At 38.0% G+C, this 17,436-nt stretch overlaps 2 protein-coding genes across 2 annotated transcripts; one reads left to right on the top strand and one right to left on the bottom strand.

The window, feature by feature from the left end:
* Positions 1-5,515: 5,515 nt before the first annotated feature.
* On the top strand, positions 5,516-9,106 carry LOC112176661 (metallophosphoesterase 1). Its single transcript, XM_024314709.2, has 4 exons — positions 5,516-5,778; positions 5,862-6,409; positions 6,605-6,691; positions 8,428-9,106. Exons 1-4 carry the CDS (start codon positions 5,539-5,541, stop codon positions 8,708-8,710), a joined length of 1,158 nt encoding a protein of 385 aa, XP_024170477.1. The 5' UTR covers positions 5,516-5,538; the 3' UTR covers positions 8,711-9,106.
* A 704-nt stretch (positions 9,107-9,810) lies between these two features.
* On the bottom strand, positions 9,811-15,166 carry LOC112176660 (probable beta-D-xylosidase 7). The gene is made up of 6 exons (XM_024314708.2): positions 14,661-15,166; positions 13,759-14,058; positions 12,554-12,723; positions 12,232-12,329; positions 10,751-11,515; positions 9,811-10,538 (listed from the first exon to the last, which is right to left on the bottom strand). The coding sequence occupies exons 1-6, from the start codon at positions 15,066-15,068 to the stop codon at positions 9,946-9,948; spliced, it is 2,334 nt and encodes a 777-aa protein (XP_024170476.1). The 5' UTR covers positions 15,069-15,166; the 3' UTR covers positions 9,811-9,945.
* Positions 15,167-17,436: the final 2,270 nt, after the last annotated feature.

Here is a 17,436-nt window from a genome sequence, read left to right as displayed (position 1 = left end):
GCAAACGCCCCTGGTTTAGCCTCGTTATTACCGAGTCAGATTTTGCGGGTTGGAATTTTGACCACGGGGAGTGATGCGACGGAGGGTCAGTTTCGGGATTTCATTAAGGCTACAGATTAGGGCTAAAAAATTTTTTTTATGCTGGCGTGTATGACACTCGCACGTAAGAATCTTACGCTGCAAGGCCAATTTCGAGGTGGGGCCCCGAGGGATGCACACGTGGACGTGGTTGATTTGCTTACCGTTGCCTGATTCCTCGATCGAGTATCAGTGCGGTTTTTTGAAAATTTCTTTTTTTTTTTTTACCTTAAACGGTGCAATTTCCGTGACATCAGAGGGCAGAAAGGTCTTTTCAAGTGACGGGCGAGAACGAGCCCACGTGCATTTAAAGCGGAGGGAGAGCACAGTACTGTGTACGGGACTAGGGGATACAGATGTCCTTTGGGTGCACAACACGCGGGTAGAAGGCGCGTGGGAGTGCAGAGCAGAGTGTGCCGTGTCCTTCTGTTAGAATTAGTAAAAAGAGGGGTATTCCTCGTTTGGTTCGTAATTACGTTTTAGTCCACATGCTAAGAATAAGGTCATGAATCATGACTAGGGTGCTAATAGAATCTAGACCAGAAATTTTCTTTTATTTTTATCATGAAAATTTAGAGATTATGGAAAAAAAATTAAAAATTAGGATAAATATGGTGTATAATAAATAGGAAATAAATATTAGGAAGATTATTATGGCCTGCCCTGAATGATTTGATAGAGCTTGTTGGGGGATTGGGGGTGGATAGATATTCATTGTTTTAGCCATTTAGAGCACCTATTTAGGAGTGTGACCAAACTCTTAAAAAGGTGTTATTGAGATGCTAAATTTCATGTGATTTGATCGACCTAAAATTTATGTTATTTTGCATTCAATTAGGTTGTTTGGTATTCTCTAAAATAAAATTTAAAAATCTTGTGTTTAGAATTTTAATGATACGTTTACTTGCTTCTAATAAAAAATAATAAATAGAAATATTATGAGTGAACGTATATTTGATTAGCTACACTCCAATACGTAACCTAATTCAAGAAGAAGAAATGAGGGAACTCGCTTGAGAAATATGATTTACTTGTCTTAGTAATCACAAAAGAGGTCATGTATTGAAATCGTTTCTCTTAGTGTCCAAAATGTTTATCTATGCATAATTGTTAAACTATATGTCTTTTTAAGTGTCGGTCTAATACTTAACGAGTTCAATTATGAGTTAGGCTGTGTTTAATTCAAATGTTAGAGGCTAGAAAGAAAAGAAAATAAATTTGCATTGCATGTTCTATAGATACAAAATGTATAAATGAAAGGAGATTATATTGTAACGAATAAAATCATTTCCATTTTGTAAACCAATTGGGATCTTAACATATAATTATGATTCCTTTTATAGTATATAATGATACATTTACTTGTAATGAAAAATAGATAAATTGAATAAGATTATGAAGGAACGTATTCAATACACTACCCTCCAACATGTCCTCCAACATGTAATCTAATTTAGGAAGAGACTGTCTCGAGCATATCATTTACTTGTCTTAGTAAACACAAAAGAAGCCATGTATTAAAATCGATATCTTGTGTCTGAAATGTTTGTCTATGTATAATTATTAATCTATATGCGCTATATACGCTATTTTAAGTATCAATCTAATAAGTAATAACAATTTCAATTATGCGTTAGGCTTTACTTAAATGTTAGAGGTTAGAAAAGAAGAAAATGACTTCGCTTTGCATGTTCTGTAAATGCAATTTGGAATATAAGGAAACTTGCTTTATGAGAAAAATATATCACAAATGGAAGGAAATTATATCTGTACTAAATTGAATCATTTCTATTTGTAAGAAATTGAGATCTTAGGGGGGTGTATTGTATATGGAATTAGTGGAACTTTTAAAGAAATCTATGGAATTTAAAAGTCTGGGTGTATTCAATATAGACTTTTAACAGTCCATGAAAGTCTTGAGGTATTCAATTAGGATTTTTAAAGACTTCATGAATTCCACCAAAATCTAGGGGTATTCAATTAGGACTTTTAAAAATGAATAAAAGTACAGAGGTATTCAAAATATCATTCATAGTTATGGAATTAGAAAATCATGGATAATCATGGACTTTGTAGTGTTAACTATACATACCAAACTCTAATAATTTTCCAGCCTCCAGACCAAAGATTTCAAAAAGTCTATCAAAGTTTCCTCTTCAAAAAAAAAAAAAAAAAAGTCTATCAAAGTTTTTCTCTCTACGCAAGAAGAAGTTCGTCCTTCATCATCTCTCTTTCTTAATTTTTTGTCTTTTCTCTAATCTTTTATGATATCAACCTTTTTTGATACCCAACATGTTCATTGTAGTTGTTGAATGTGATTTTTGCTTTTTTTTTTTTTTCAATTGTGATACTTCGAACCCTAATAGAAATAAAAATGATTTATGAAACCCTAAAACTCAAATATTGTGGTCTAACCCTAAGACCTTGAACCATTTATCTTATTAATTAATTATTCTCATTAATTTGAATTTATTTTATGGTTCAAAAAAATGTTGAACAATTGAATTTCAATTGATTGATTGTAGATCAAGACATTGACCAATATTGCTACAATATATGTTAATCGGCGAAAACAAAATTGATGAGAATAATTAACCATAAACATCAAGTGATCTATATTGTATATTTATGTTGTTGGGAGATTAGAAATGAGAACAAACTCCTAGACAGACTAAGAATCATTTATTTGAGTCAATTTCTATTAGAAGATACTGGAGCATTGAAGAGACAACAAGTTATTATTTTGTTTTGTATTTGGGCTGCTTTTGTTTTATTTGTTTTTGTTTTTGTTTTTGTTTTTATATTTTGTACATCTTAGGAAATCTGTAGAAGTCATTCATAATAAAGTATATAGATTTTCATGAATCAATAAAAGTCTGTTGCTAAAATCAATGGTTTTAAGAAATCCATAACAGTCTATCAACTTTTTAAAGAGTCTGTGGACTTTTCAAAAAGTCTGTCATTTAAAAAAAGTCTGCACAAATCCAAATACAATACACCCTCCTTAATATGTAATCTTAAATTTACCGTTCGATCTATATGATTTTTTTTTTTTTAAAGAAGGCAAAGCCAATATATTGATCAAAAGCCAGAATGACCCTTACATACCCTTCCACTATCATCTAAGACAGACAAGAAGATGTGTTAATACCCACAATGGTACATAGAAACTAGGTCACTCATTTGACATTGAATACATCATAGACATAGCGGGATCCCCCTTTAGTACTACGCCGGAGGCGCTAGAAAGATCCGGCCCTCCCAACCTAACTCTTTAACCAATAAACCTAGCTGCCTAGAGACCTCAATTGGTGTACACCTAGATCCACTGAGAATTAAGTCGACAAGACCAGACCAAATGCAAAAAACTAAATGCACAAAAGTGACTAGACTGTCCCTGCAAGCGGAACCTTATTGTAAAAAGACTAGAAGCCATAAACATAGAATTGGGCCAAAGCCAAAGCCCTAGCCCAAATAGAGCTCAGAAGGCAGCCCAAAAGGGGAAGCCCAAACAGCACAAGGCCCAGCAGGATCAGGAATCGACCCAAAACTTCACCTCCTTGTGCGTCCGTGCAGCGCCGTCTGCTTCCACCATCTGTCAGCCGAAATCCACCTCGCTGACCACACCCAACCAAGTCGAGTCGGCCCACCCCAGCAGACCACAGCCACCACTCGGCCTCGCCACGCACCAGAATCACGAGCAGCCCGGATCTTCCAGTTTCTCGCCGCTGACAGTTCCTGAGAACCACGTCGCCGTTCAACCTATCAGAAATAGTGCCGCCGCCTGAATCTACAGAGCCCACGCCGGAGTCCCTTCCCTGCACAACACAACGCGAACACACCTAGAGACTTCGTCTGGAAATCATCCCGCCCCGTCCAACACCTTGAGCCCAGTGCCTCTCTTTCCGACCGTCCCGAGCAAGTAGGGTTCAACGCCCGTCCGACAGCAACCCTATAGCGGCGAGGCGAACCTACACCTACCCGGAGCGCCGCCGGACTAGCCGAATTTCTCAAAACGCCGAAACTAGGGTTTCCGGGTTTCCTGGAGCTCAGTGAGAGATTAGTCTTTCTAGCACGATCTATATGATATTTAGTCAGTTACATGTGTGGCATATTCATATACGTGTAGTTTTATTCCATAACTGATTACACTTCTTTTCTTCTCCTGTCAAACACACACTTTGCTATCTTATAGTTTATCTTTTGGATAGGACAATAATTTTTATGTACGATTAGATAGATTAATTAAGATAGCATGCACAAGCATGATCAAACTACCATTATGTTGGCTGTAAACTTTTGATTTAATCGTTTTTGTAATTGTTTGGTGGGTGGTATACGTTAATGGCCAATTTAAGAGAGGGATACTGTAGCATGACTTAAAAACCATATAGTTTGGTGGTGCGACACTCTGCAGGTTGTTGGACTCCTATTTAACATTACAATATCACGCGAGGAAAGTATCACCAATTTAGGTCAAACATAACAAATAAATTGGGGAATTGGGTGGCTGGGTTTTGACCCTTATAAGGTATGAGATTTGAATTTACACACCAAAACTTTGAAGTTCTATAATGTGCAATGGACAAATCTATTTTATTGGAGAATTCCTACTTAGAAAAAATGGTGACAAATCTTGTTAAACTATATTATTAGGAAGTGTGTTTGCTCTAGCTCCAGTAGTTGCAGCCAACTACATTATTGTTGATATTGTATTGGTAGTTTGATACTCATTTTAAGATAAAACCTACAAAATTTTATGTGTGATGCTTTGAAATTTGGAACTCACTCACTCGATGGTTATGGAAATAATTTGATGGAAACCCCTTGTACTAATTTAGATATCAGATGAGTGAAGACCAGTCCATGTTGATTTACTCTTAGATAATCGTGATTTAGTATCAACCCCTATCACAACTTTTTAAATTATGATTTGTGATTGAATTGAATGAAGAATTGCCACATAGAACTAGTAATAGAGCAGATACATACTATCCCTTATTAACCCAATAGGAGTAAAAATGGTGCCTCTAACATGGCTTTTGGGTGGTATCGATTTTATTGTTGACAGTGAAATGTACCTCTGTAGGGGAATAGAAATAGAATGGGACCCATTTGACACTTAACTCCTTCAATTTAAAACCCATCTTTACATATATTTCTCCGCTCAAAATCGTCACACTGTTTGATCACATGCCTTATTTTCAAAGTTAATCTCATCAAAAATTTCGTTTATTTATATCAAAATTAAAACTACTCCAATAAAAAAAAATAAAAAAATAAAAAAAAAATCAAAACTACTAACCGAACCAAAGTCAAAATGGGTGCGACTTTGCTACTGAGCTGGGCCTGCCTAGATATAACCTGGCCCAGACCACGAAGTACAAGCTGACGTGGCAAAATCCGAAGCTACTACTTCACTGGGCGAGTCATTTTCGTTTCCATCTAATTGTTGCAGCAATGGCGGTTGCCTTGAAGCCATTGTTGCCCATCATCATACTCTCCTCTCTGCTCCTCTACGAAGAGTGGGTCTCAACTCCCTCATGCAAACCCGAACCCGACCCGGCCCAGGCCCATGCCCACCCCCACCACCCGGACGACCTCAAGGTCATGATGGTCGCCAACCTCCTCCTCCTCGGCTCCGAATCCGGCTACTTCGACCTCCTCTTCCGCGACTACTACACCTCCAAATTCTTCACGGTAAATTCCCCATTCCACCCTCCATCATCTCCCGATTTTACCAAAACCAACTGAAAATTCGAAATCCTAACTGAAAAGCGCAGAAATCGTTCCGGACTCTCAGGCCCGATATGCTCCTGGTCCTCGGCGACATCTCGGCGCGTGGCCACCACTTGCGGAGGAGCGAGTACGTCTCGGTGATCCGTCAGTTCCACCGGGTCCTGGGCCCGTTTCTGGACCTCCCGCTCCACGTGGTTCTCGGCGACCGGGACGTCGGAGTCTGCGACGGGCTGAGTGAGGACTCGGTGGGCTGGATCGCGAGGAGGTTGCCGGGCCTGGACCCGGCCGGGTGCGGAGCCTTTGAGATTGGGAACGTCAGCTTCGTGTCGCTAAACGCCGTCGCTTTGCTGTGCGGGAATAGTGAGGTGAGGTTCAGTGTGGAGAAGGCGGTGGAGAGAGAGAGCGTGGATTTTCGACTCGAAAATGAGGGGGGAAGTGGAGATAGAGAGAGGAAGGAGAGGGTTTATGAGTTCGGGTGGAGAGAGAATGCAATATCCTCCGGGTCTGGACCTGTGGTTTTGCTTCACTTTCCGTTGAGCCGAAATGTGAGTACTACTGATTTTGATGGGAGTCCTAATGTTTTCGACGGCAGGTGTGTGTAGATTTCTTCATATTCTTGTTATTTCGGATAAGTAATGTTGTTTTAGTAGAGATGGAGTGTAGAACTAGACATGCGTGGAGTGATTTTGATGATTTGATATGCGAAAGCGATGATTATTTAGAGCAATGTATCTTGTTTTCTGCTAAAAGAAGTACTAAATGTGTTATGTTTAAATTATTTCGACAGGGAGGATGTTGGTAGAGGGCCGTACGATTTGTTACAGAAGCTACCGCCAAATGCTACTGAATACATATTTCAAGCTCTCAAGCCAAGGTGAGTTCACGCTTTGTGTTTTTATGACACTGCCTCACGTCCCCCTGCACATTATTTGTATAAATGTGTGTTCATATGTAGAGATTATGAACATGTTGTTTTGACTCTTGATATTATTGTGTACACACAGTAAGGTCATTTTATGTCATTTCAACCACTGAATTGTCCTCCGATGACTTGAGACTTGTATGCGTCTTTATTAGAATACTGAGTGTTTTGTCTTTATTAGAATATCTGTATATACAAATATGAGGTATTAACTCCAAAGGCATTGCATAAAGACTTGTTTTCAACCATTATATCGTACTCGGTTGGCTGAGATCCACACTCAGTGAGATCATTGGTTATTCATATTTTATATCACAATTGAGAAAGAACTCCTTATTAGAGAAGTATATCTTGTCTATCCACATATATAGGATGGAAAGTGCAAAAAAGTATACTGACATAATATGTAATTCTTGATTATTAGAACTGGTTTCTATTTTCTAAAATCCTAATGCTGGATTATGTGTGTTTTTAAGTGAAGCATGTAATTGAGACCTGATATAGCAGTCAAGGAGATGATTTCTCCATGGTCGTAAGCTGTTTGTGTATGTGTGCAATGGTCTTAATTTTGTAACCACATTCAAGAGTCTTCTGATCTATCATATTCTAGGGTCTGGTATGACAATTATTTCCCTCTCGTATAAAAGAAAAAGTGGATGAATCTAACTTGATTTATGAATATATTTAGAGTTCAATATACTTTTGTATATGGAGAACCAAACCACTTAGTTTATCCATAAGATACAAGATGTCCAAGCAACTATTATTACTACTTAGTTCTATCAGGTGACTGGCTGCAAGTATGAGTACCACCTGATGTGTTGCTACCATTGCAAGACCCACTTCTTTCTAGCTAGTGAACAAATCTTGTTGTGGCTTTGGGGAAAATATGGCTTACTTGGTGGCGATGGTATTTGCTAATTGCTAAATGTATTTGTTTTCTGCATTTTTAAGGTTCTTTCAAAAATGAAAGAAATATTATTAATAGTAAACTGTGGGGAAGGTGGCTTCCTATGTAGTGATTGCTTATTCACTAGTTGCTAAATGCTTAGTTGATTCTGCATTTTAAATATTTTTTTCTTTCTTCACAATAACAAAAGAACAGTTGTATTTTAAGGATCTGTTAAGTTGTCTACTCTCTGCCCTTACCCCTCAGTGACTACGGGTCCAGTTTGCATACAAACATTGGAAAACAAATTTATTTTACACAAAACATGCGCAGAGGTTGTTTTGGAACCTTCTGTTACTTTCCATTTCTATATTGCTGAGGGTTGGCAAACTAAAATGCGCAGAAGTTGAGGTGATAAATTCCAAATATCAGGAGTATTGCTTGTTAATGTTGTAATGCTTGAGAAATACTTGGAGGACCAAAGATGAATTGATAGTTCAGGGGAACAACCCCTACCCTTCTGAGATAGAATGATCACCTAATGTTCCTCAGTTCTATACTTATCCCTTTCTTAAGTCAGACTGGTGGTTCATGCAAGTTTGATGTTAAAGTATTCATTGATCCTTTTGTTGATTTGTATGCCTAACTGAAAGACTTGAACTTATGGGTTTGCTGAAGTTCATTATACTGTCAATTTCTAGACACTTCACCTGTCAGTCTATGTTCTCCAATTTACAACTCAAATTGTAACTCAATTTACCTGTAAGCTAATCGTGTGGTGTTTCTTCCTTGTTTTCAGGATTGTTTTCAGTGCCCACACTCAGGAATTCTATGATCATTTCCATCCAGATGGAACCCGTGAGGTTACTATTCCAGCCATGACATGGAATGCGAGGGATGATCCTGGATTTGTTATTGCCACTTTCCGAAGGAATGAAGGAGCAGTAAGCATCAGCTATTGCTCTCTTGCTAGGGAATCTCACATACTTTTAGCCTATGCATCTCTTCTGATTATTTCGGTATCAATGCTGGCTTTCTCAAGCACACCTAGTTTAAGATCTTTCAAGACAATGATAACCTGATATGTGTGTTACGATTGTGTTGTGCATTACTGCCCGTAAAATTTTGTATATACATTACTATAGTATTTGGGTGAGCAGAAATCCCATGTGGATAAAGCTCTGTGTTATTAAGGAGAGTCATCTATCATATTTGAAGAGGTGGAGGTACATAGTGCTACTACTCAGATGAGAAAAAGAAAAAAAAAAGGAACGGAAATCACCTATTGCAGCTCCATTTGGTTGTTTTGATATTCATTTTGTTGATGGTGGGGATAGAAGCGTTGTTTTAGAAGCTGCAGCTGTAGGGTTGGCTCTTGACTAATTTGTTGCTTTTGAATCTGAACCAGATCTTTGATTTGAAGCAATAAAATGGGCTGCCAATTGAGCTCAGTATGAAAATGATTGAATAGTTTTATTAAATAGTCTTTGACTTTTGGATGGCTATTGTCTGTGAGAATCACAGATGAGTGGCAGAGTGAGGCACTTGCATATAAATACATTTTTGACTTTATTTGTGGAAGAAATATACAGGAGTACTGCTTGTTCCTGCCACAACAGTCTACATTGCAATTAGACGTTACTGAGATTATTTACCAGCCATTAACCAAAGGTGAGGGTATAGCGAATTGCCAGAAAACAAGTCCGGGGATAAACCGAGGGAAACGCATACTGCTCCTTTAGAGCTGCATGTGTGTCCCTTCTTCTACCACGACTGATGTCAAGGTACTTACCACTAAACTTCTATCTCAGCTAATTTCAGTTGAGCAACGTATGCATCTAATTTTCTTGATTTAAACAACTAATGGTTTCTGCCGGTGGTTAAGCTAGGCCTACAATGTTATGAAAATCTTGTAGAAGAACTAGTAAATGACGTGTGTAAACCCAAATAGCTAATGTTCTATGTAATAATTTTTCTAAGGTCCTCGACTTGTACATTTTCCGTTACATGTGCAGTGTATTGTAATGTCGTTATACGAGTAAGTCCACTATCTTTCCTTTTGCGCGATACAACAGTCTTGATGTCTCTTTCACTTTATTATCAACAGGGACTAGTACACAAGATTGAGTAAATGGGCATGAATGGAAGCATTCAATGAGCAGAGAGACAGAACAGCTTAAACTACTAATCAAGGTTGGTTGTATGCCATCAACATTTGAGATTTGCATCATGGAAAACAGCCCTCAAAATCAAGCAAAACATTTAAATTATGTTTAAATCCTTTTAGATTAGCTGTTGCAAGATGCAACCTTTCAAATCAAACTATGACATGAATAGGGTGCTCTACATCACCCACAACCAAGAAACGAGAACCTTCTTCTACCACCATCGATCCATCCTCATTTGCATGGCTGAAATGCTCACAAGGGTTCAGCATGAATTCAAATTCAGCTTTTTCCCCGGCGCTTAGTATCACGCTTTTGAATCCAACCAACTGTTTTATTGGACTTCCATTTGACGGATTTTTCTGACTTACAAATAGCAACACCGGATGCTTACCAGCCATCTCTCCATCATTCTTAGCCCTAACAGTGACCTTGAACAAATTCTTCTGACAGAATTCTTCACCTAGATCTGAAACTAACCGGTAGCGTCTGGAGTCCGAATTCTTAGCTGGTAGACCAACCGATGACTCGTTTAGGTAGAGCTTCTTTTGGGTCAATGAAGATACAAAGTTATAAGGGTAGTTGGAGTAGCTGAGGCCATAACCAAAATCAAACACTCTTTCGCCTGTGTAGAATCTGTAAGTGCGCCCAGGATAGCCTGATTTTTTGTCATGCCTCATCCTCATGTCAGTCATTGGTGTTTTGATGTAATCTTGTGTATACCATGTTACTGGCAGTCTTCCACCTGCGTATGAGTTGAACATGTTATGTTACCAACCAGTTAGTCAATCCAGAGTCTAGACCCGTGATTAGGTGAACTCTTGTTAAATAGTGTGGTCTAGATTGATAGGACACATAGCATGTCACATATTTGTCAAAAGAACATTTCCTTACTGGCTTACTTTGTCTATTAGTTATGGTGGGCTGTTTTTTGTATAATGCTATCATTAAATTTACCTGGGTTGTGATCACCAAAGATGATTTCTGCCAGGGCAATTCCACCAGCTTCACCTGGGTATCCAGCCCACAAGATGCTTCCGATTTTTGGATTATCCTTGGCTGCAGATATGTCAACTGGACCCCCAGAGAGAATCACAAGAATCACTGGTTTCTTGGCAGCTTTAGCCACACTGCTAATGAGTTGCTGTTGCTTACCAGGCAAGTATAAGTGGTCTCTATCGTGCGCCTCTCTCTCTTCACTTTGGTCCAATCCCACAATCAAAACCACATAATCTGCCTGTTCTGCTACTTTCACAGCTTGATCAATCGTAGGATTAGGGCATTTAACTGTATCACATCCAGGGTGATACACTGTTTTCTTAGCATAACCTAGCAGTCCTTCTAATGGCGTAATGACCTTGCATGGTGGGCCATGATAGTTTCCGAGAAGTGTTTCGGAAGCATTGGCATTGGGACCGATTACAGCAAGAGAAATCCCCTTTGATTTAGGTAGTGGGAGTAGCTTGTCTGCGTTCTTCAAAAGCACAATGCCATCTTCAGCAGCTTCTAGGGCTAAAACTTGGTGCTGTTTAGAGCACACTTGGTCTGGACCAATGTTGCCGAAAAGTAGCTTGGTTGGGTTGCCATCAAACAGACCTAACCTCATCCTGATAGAGAACAGGTTGTGGAGGGCTTTGTCTATGAATGTTATGGGCAGCTTTTTCTGCTGCACTGCACTTTTCGTGTAATTCTGCAAGTAGGTTCCACAGTTCACATCCATGCCTGCACATATAAAACAGAAACATCTTATTCTTACCTATCTTTCGACATTTCTTAATTGAAATTCGAGTAATTAGACATTGAATCTTTAACTATTGCACACAAGCATAGTATACAACTCTTCTCTCACATTCAACCCATCACATGTTAGTCATGGATTGGCTTTGTGAAAGAGATGTATGTGAACGGTTGTACGTAAGAGTTTCAACACCTCAATTACATGTGTGCGTACGTAATTAGTTATTGCGAGAAAAATATTGTATGCAATAATTTGTCAGATTCTTGTTTCTTTCTTTTTTTCACTTGAGTCCTTATCTTTCTGTTAAGGTGAAGATTTAGAGCTTTGTTAATGCATTTTTGGTAGGAAACTATCAGGGTCCAATTTTGTTTATGATTTGTTAGCAAAATTGGTTCCCCTCCTAGTACATTCCATGCATATAAAAAATAGAACAGGTTCACTTTGAGGGCCACACAAGGTGATGGCTCATAGGACCAGTTACTTTAAATATTGACTTCTAGGCAACAGTCTAGTAAAGTGTTGGGCCCATTGGATCATAAATTGGGCCATGATTTAGAAAATAATGCATTTAAAGTTGTTAGAAATGCCCTACCTAACAAAAGGTGCTCAAAAAAACAGATAAGGACGGAACCCATGTGAACATGTCAATATTTATCCAGGTAAAAATAGGAAAGAAACAAAACGAAGGGTCCCACCGTACCTGCTTTGAGTACATCGACGACGGCATCTTCCGGCTGCTTAGCGTATCCCTGCACGTCGTGGATGATGCCGACGGCATCGCAGTCCGACGTGATGTACCTGATCCACACCAATACAAAAGAATTTAGATGGCTGAATACGAAGTTTTTCCAACACCAATGAATGTTTAGGTAACTCGATGAGGCTGTGACTCGTAAAAAACCAGAACCTCCACCAGTCCACCCCGTCGCGCGTTTAGGTGCATGTGTGACTACAAACTAGGTAGTTAAACACCAGTTACGAATTATTAAGCAAAATGTGATGCGTTAAACCTATGGATATACCCGTGAAAGTCCCATTGTCCTCGAGCAGTCTTGGTTAAGAGATTGTGATCTGCACAGCTTGGGACTCCATTGACTTGATTATAAGCACACATAATGCCACTGGCTTTGCCTTGCTCGACGCAACTCTTGAATGGAGGTTGGTACGTGTCTGCTAGGTCTTGCTGAGTTACCTGCAACGCATGCAAAGCAAGGCAAACAAACAAAACTTCTTCATAAGATTTTGTGGGAAAGCAAATCTTGGAAAACTGACATCTTTTCTCATCTCAAATAATAGACTCAAGAAAAACACTTCCGTTCACGTAGAAAAGTTTCTATGATTTTGTTTGTTATGCATTGTTAGATGGGCTACATGATACTCTGTTTGTTTGTTATGATAAACTCTTATCATTGAATTTATACTTTCTTCTCACTTATGATTGAGTCTATACTATACGGGACAAGATTTTGTGAGACTAATAGTTGATATCCTGTTTATCAAAATTCGAAAGTAGTTGGCATTTCATTTTCATTGTAAATAAAGTTTAAAACTTTTAACCGATGAGCTGTAATTTATTTGTTATTTGAAATAACTGTTTACCGTAGAGGTTATATGTTCAATTTTTATTGACATTATGAGATAATTGAAGTGTGGTTAAAAAGTTGTCGTTTCTCCTAAAAAACTGTTTACTGAAATAACTGTTTACCGTAGAGGTTATATGTTCAATTTTTATTGACATTATGAGATAATTGAAGTGTGGTTAAAAAGTTGTCGTTTCTCCTAAAAAAAAAAAAATTTGAAACTTAATTTAACTTCAATATTTTTCAACCTTAACGTAGTGGATTCAACATCGAAACTATTTTTTGTTTTCCACAGGAGAAAAAGAACTTGGTTTATAGACCATAAACAGAAGTTGAGGAAGACAACTAGACAAGAATTATTAAGTGATATTTATAACAAGCAAGAATAAAGAATAAAAAAGAATGAATTTTCGACTGACACATAATTCAGAACCCAAGAAAGCGCTCGTGATTTCATCAAATCAAAATTGAAGATAATCGATGGCACTTAACTCAAGAAAGTCTCTTGAATTGATCCACAACAAAGGTCACAACGCGACTAAACACCAAATACCAAAAGAAAATAAACAATTGAAACATTCGAAGCAAAGATCTGTGCATATTAAAACACACCAATGGATGAACACTGAAGATTGAAGAAGACTCACCTTTGCATTAAACCCAAAACGAGTCACATTATTCCAGCTATCCAGATCGTACGCCGTGAAATGCTTACAGCAAGCCGAGGCCTTGAGATGGCCAGCCAGCTTCCCTCCCTCATATGAATCACCTTGAACACCTCGAACATACGCCACGGCGTATTTTCCCGTCATCATTGGGTCTTCCCCGGGAGTCTCTTGCCCTCTTCCCCATCTTGGGTCCCTGAAAATGTTGATGTTTGGTGCCCAAAATGTCATCCCTGTCGCTTGTCCTGCATTGTACACCGCCCTAGCTTCGGTTCCGATCGCCTAACCGATTCATGCACAAGTTACATACATCACGATTCTCATTAATGCATTCAAAACGACAAACGACATTGTATAATGCACGAATTTACTAACTAGGGTAAGCGGATATTGAACATCACAATTGTCATTTGAAGCTAAAGGGAAAGGCAAAACATCATCAAGAACATTATTAAATTGGCAGTTTTGAATTTCATACGCGGGGTTACAAAAAGGTGCCCTAATTATTTCGATCAAAAGTGTAACAGATCATGCCGAGTTGGTATAGCTGTTTGACTCAGCGTGTCACATTTTTGTTTTGAAGTACAAGAGATAAAACAAACACAAAAACGAAGATATGGCCATATGGGGTTTAATCTGGAACAAGAAAAACGAGTTGGGTTGTGATTGTTTCGACCAAAAGAGTAAAGATCATGCCCGAGTTGGGATGTTTAACTCAGTGTGACACATTTTTGTTTCGAAGTAAAAGAGACCAAAAACAAAAAAACGACAATATGGGTTTGCATCAGGAGCTGAAAAAACGAATTGGGTTGTGACAGTTTCGACCAAAAGAGTAAGGATCATGACCGAGTTGGGTTTTTGACTCGGTGGCCGTGACTCATTACCTGACCGATTCGATACCAGAGATGCTCATTGAAAGAAGCAGCGGTTAAAATGACTTGAGGGAAGCTGGTGGCGCTGGAGACTGTGCCATAGAGACGAACGCCTTTGCCGACGTCGGCGACGCCGTGAAGAGCCTCCGACCACCACTCGTAACTCGGGATACCGAGTCGGGGAATCGGAGGGGCCGAGTTGACGAGTTGGGAGATCTTCTCGTCCAATGTGAGACGCGAGACGAGGTCATGGACTCTTTCGTGGATTGGGAGGGTTGTTTTGCAAAAAGGGTAGGACTCGGTTGATGGGTTGGACGAGTCACATGAATATGGGGGCTGAGTTGACTCGGTGAGATCAATGAGGAAGATGAGGGTGGAGAAGAAGATAAGAGGGATGAGAATGAGAGCTCGGAGCTTCATTTTCGAGTGTGGGGTTTTTGTTTGAGATGCAGAAATTAAAGCAGAAAGAGAGTGAGAGTAATATAGCAGCTGGGGATGGACCAAGCTAGGTCTCCCACTAAATCGACTGTTAATTTTCAGGGCACCTTTCCTCATATAACATTTTACTTTTTGCTATTTTGAGAATTATTATTCAGACTTTTCCTATTATTTTTCCGTTGAATTATCAATTTCTAACTTTCTAAGTTTGCAAACTAGAGATGTTACACGGAGCTATTATAGGACAAAAGTTGAAATCTTTCGTTGTCAAATGTGATTAAGTGCTGACAATATTGGTGTTATATGATACAAACAACGGTGAGTCATGCTTATTCCGTTGCATAATATTTACTATTGAAGTAACTCCTTTTTTTTTTCTTTGAAATAGGGTGCGGGCTGCTCTCAAGTTTTTATTAATAAAACTGCAGAATACAAGGGGATGTAGAGCATGAATCTCAGATTATAATAAGCATTAAGAGAACATCTTGAAATAATACCATGAGTCTACTAAATTTATGTATTTTATAAAGCACCAATTAGCAAAGACTGCACAACTGGCTACTTTATTTACTTTAACAAAGCGATGACATACAAAAAGATTACACTATAATATTGGACCCATACTTATTCATTGACCAATATGACATCTTAAGTATCTATGATCATTTAATTTAGTGGCGTAATGTTAAGCAGAATGTCTCAAGTTCAACTCAAGACATAAGTTCGTCAATCCTCTCATCCAGGAATTTGAGATCAAGTGTTTTTGTAAATTTGTCAAGTAGATCGCCAATATCATCATCATCATCTTCTCTATTCATGGTTGCAACACGACGTCGACATCTCTCACTCTATTCTCATGGCTAGTCTTGAAAAATTCACGAATTGGAGAGTGTGGATGAAATCTGAATATAACTATTGATATTTCTTGTTTTTTTTTGTTAATGAAATTGTTACTATTACTTGCCAAAAGAATATGGTTTGCCCAAATAAGTATTTAACTATTTACCAATCTAGTTTAAGAAGTTAACCTCATTCCTACTCTCAATAATTTTTTATTATTTTCTAATCTTTTAATAATTCTCACGAACTTATTTTTTATTTTGCACAAATTTCATCGTCCACCAATTTAAAAATTGAAACTCTATAAATGTTCAATCCAAGAAATTAGATAACCAAGAATGAATGGATTACATAAAATGTAAATGTAGACTTGATGCATGATGAAGGAATAGAACTAAAGGAGAATGAAATTCACACTTTTCATTTTACAATTCACACTCTACATTTTCTTTTTTAGTATCTTAACATCACATGTTTTTACAATCCACATTACAAAAGAATAAAACTTAATATACTAAAAAAATATATATAAAGTATGGATTGTAAAATGAGGAGTATAAATTACACTCCCCGAACTAAAATTACCTTCAAATTCAGGATTTCAGAGAAAGATATAAAGTAGCCAACAACTAGCCAATGTGGTAGTAGGTACGTAAAACCTATATATGTTTGTCTGATTGCTACGTTCTTGTTCCTTTATCCCCACTTTATGTAGTTTTCTGATGTCGGTAATTAGCCACATATATTTTAGCAGATAAGTACCTTACTTAATTCTTAACCAATCTTTATGTCGGCTGCAACAAGGCCTTGTGCAACACTGCAACCAGATCATGCAACGGGTCTTGGCCGTTTACAATGAAGATATTATTGCCAGCCCATATTTAATCTTATAAAATATGTACATTCTAACAGCAATTAACGGCCCAATATAGATGGATTGGGGGTTTGGTTTGGTACTTTGGTCATCCAAATCCAAAACCTACTGCAAAACTAATACGTATATAACAAAGGTTTTTTTTGTTGGTTACATTGGAAGAGAAATCGTTTAGTCATTAATTTTACATTCGATCTAACAAATTGTATGTCTGTGTATTTGGGATCATGTAGGTCAGTAGGTGAGAAGCGAGTTCTATTTGATTAGTTTTCTACATTAACGACACTTTAAAGGAGCTTACTTCTTTAACTTGACTGCTAAATCAACATCTAAATCGATTTGACCAAACCATCGTCAAGACTTCCATTTTTTTTTTTTTTAATGAGAGGAACCTCCCGGAAAGAAATTTGCACACAACTGTTGGAGTTCATAGCAAAGACCATGTGGGAAGCTTGTGTAGTTCTGATCTAGCTTTAACTAGAGCAGAAGCATATGAAAATACCAAAGAATTTCATCAATGCAGCAAAATTAATATTTCTCGTAACTCATGTAACCAAGTTAATTTCTGGTCAAATAGAGCATAATTCTCCTACTAGGCAATCATAAACAAACTTTATCCAACCACCTTCTGTCCTA

Source organism: Rosa chinensis, chromosome 7, assembly GCF_002994745.2.
Source record: "Rosa chinensis cultivar Old Blush chromosome 7, RchiOBHm-V2, whole genome shotgun sequence".
In the NCBI taxonomy this organism is placed as follows: Eukaryota; Viridiplantae; Streptophyta; class Magnoliopsida; order Rosales; family Rosaceae; genus Rosa; species Rosa chinensis.
The sequence above is the reverse complement of the archived record's forward strand: the minus strand, read 5'-3'. Positions and strand labels throughout refer to the sequence as shown.

Coding starts and splice junctions, on each gene's coding strand:
- LOC112176661 (XM_024314709.2), top strand. CDS start 5,539: ATGGCGGTTGCCTTGAAGCCATTGTTGCCCATCATCATACTCTCCTCT. Junction 5,779..5,861: donor ACACCTCCAAATTCTTCACG/GTAAATTCCCCA, acceptor TGAAAAGCGCAG/AAATCGTTCCGGACTCTCAG. Junction 6,410..6,604: donor CCTAATGTTTTCGACGGCAG/GTGTGTGTAGAT, acceptor TTATTTCGACAG/GGAGGATGTTGGTAGAGGGC.
- LOC112176660 (XM_024314708.2), bottom strand. CDS start 15,068: ATGAAGCTCCGAGCTCTCATTCTCATCCCTCTTATCTTCTTCTCCACC. Junction 14,059..14,660: donor TCTGGTATCGAATCGGTCAG/GTAATGAGTCAC, acceptor TGAATCGGTTAG/GCGATCGGAACCGAAGCTAG. Junction 12,724..13,758: donor GTTTTGGGTTTAATGCAAAG/GTGAGTCTTCTT, acceptor CATGCGTTGCAG/GTAACTCAGCAAGACCTAGC.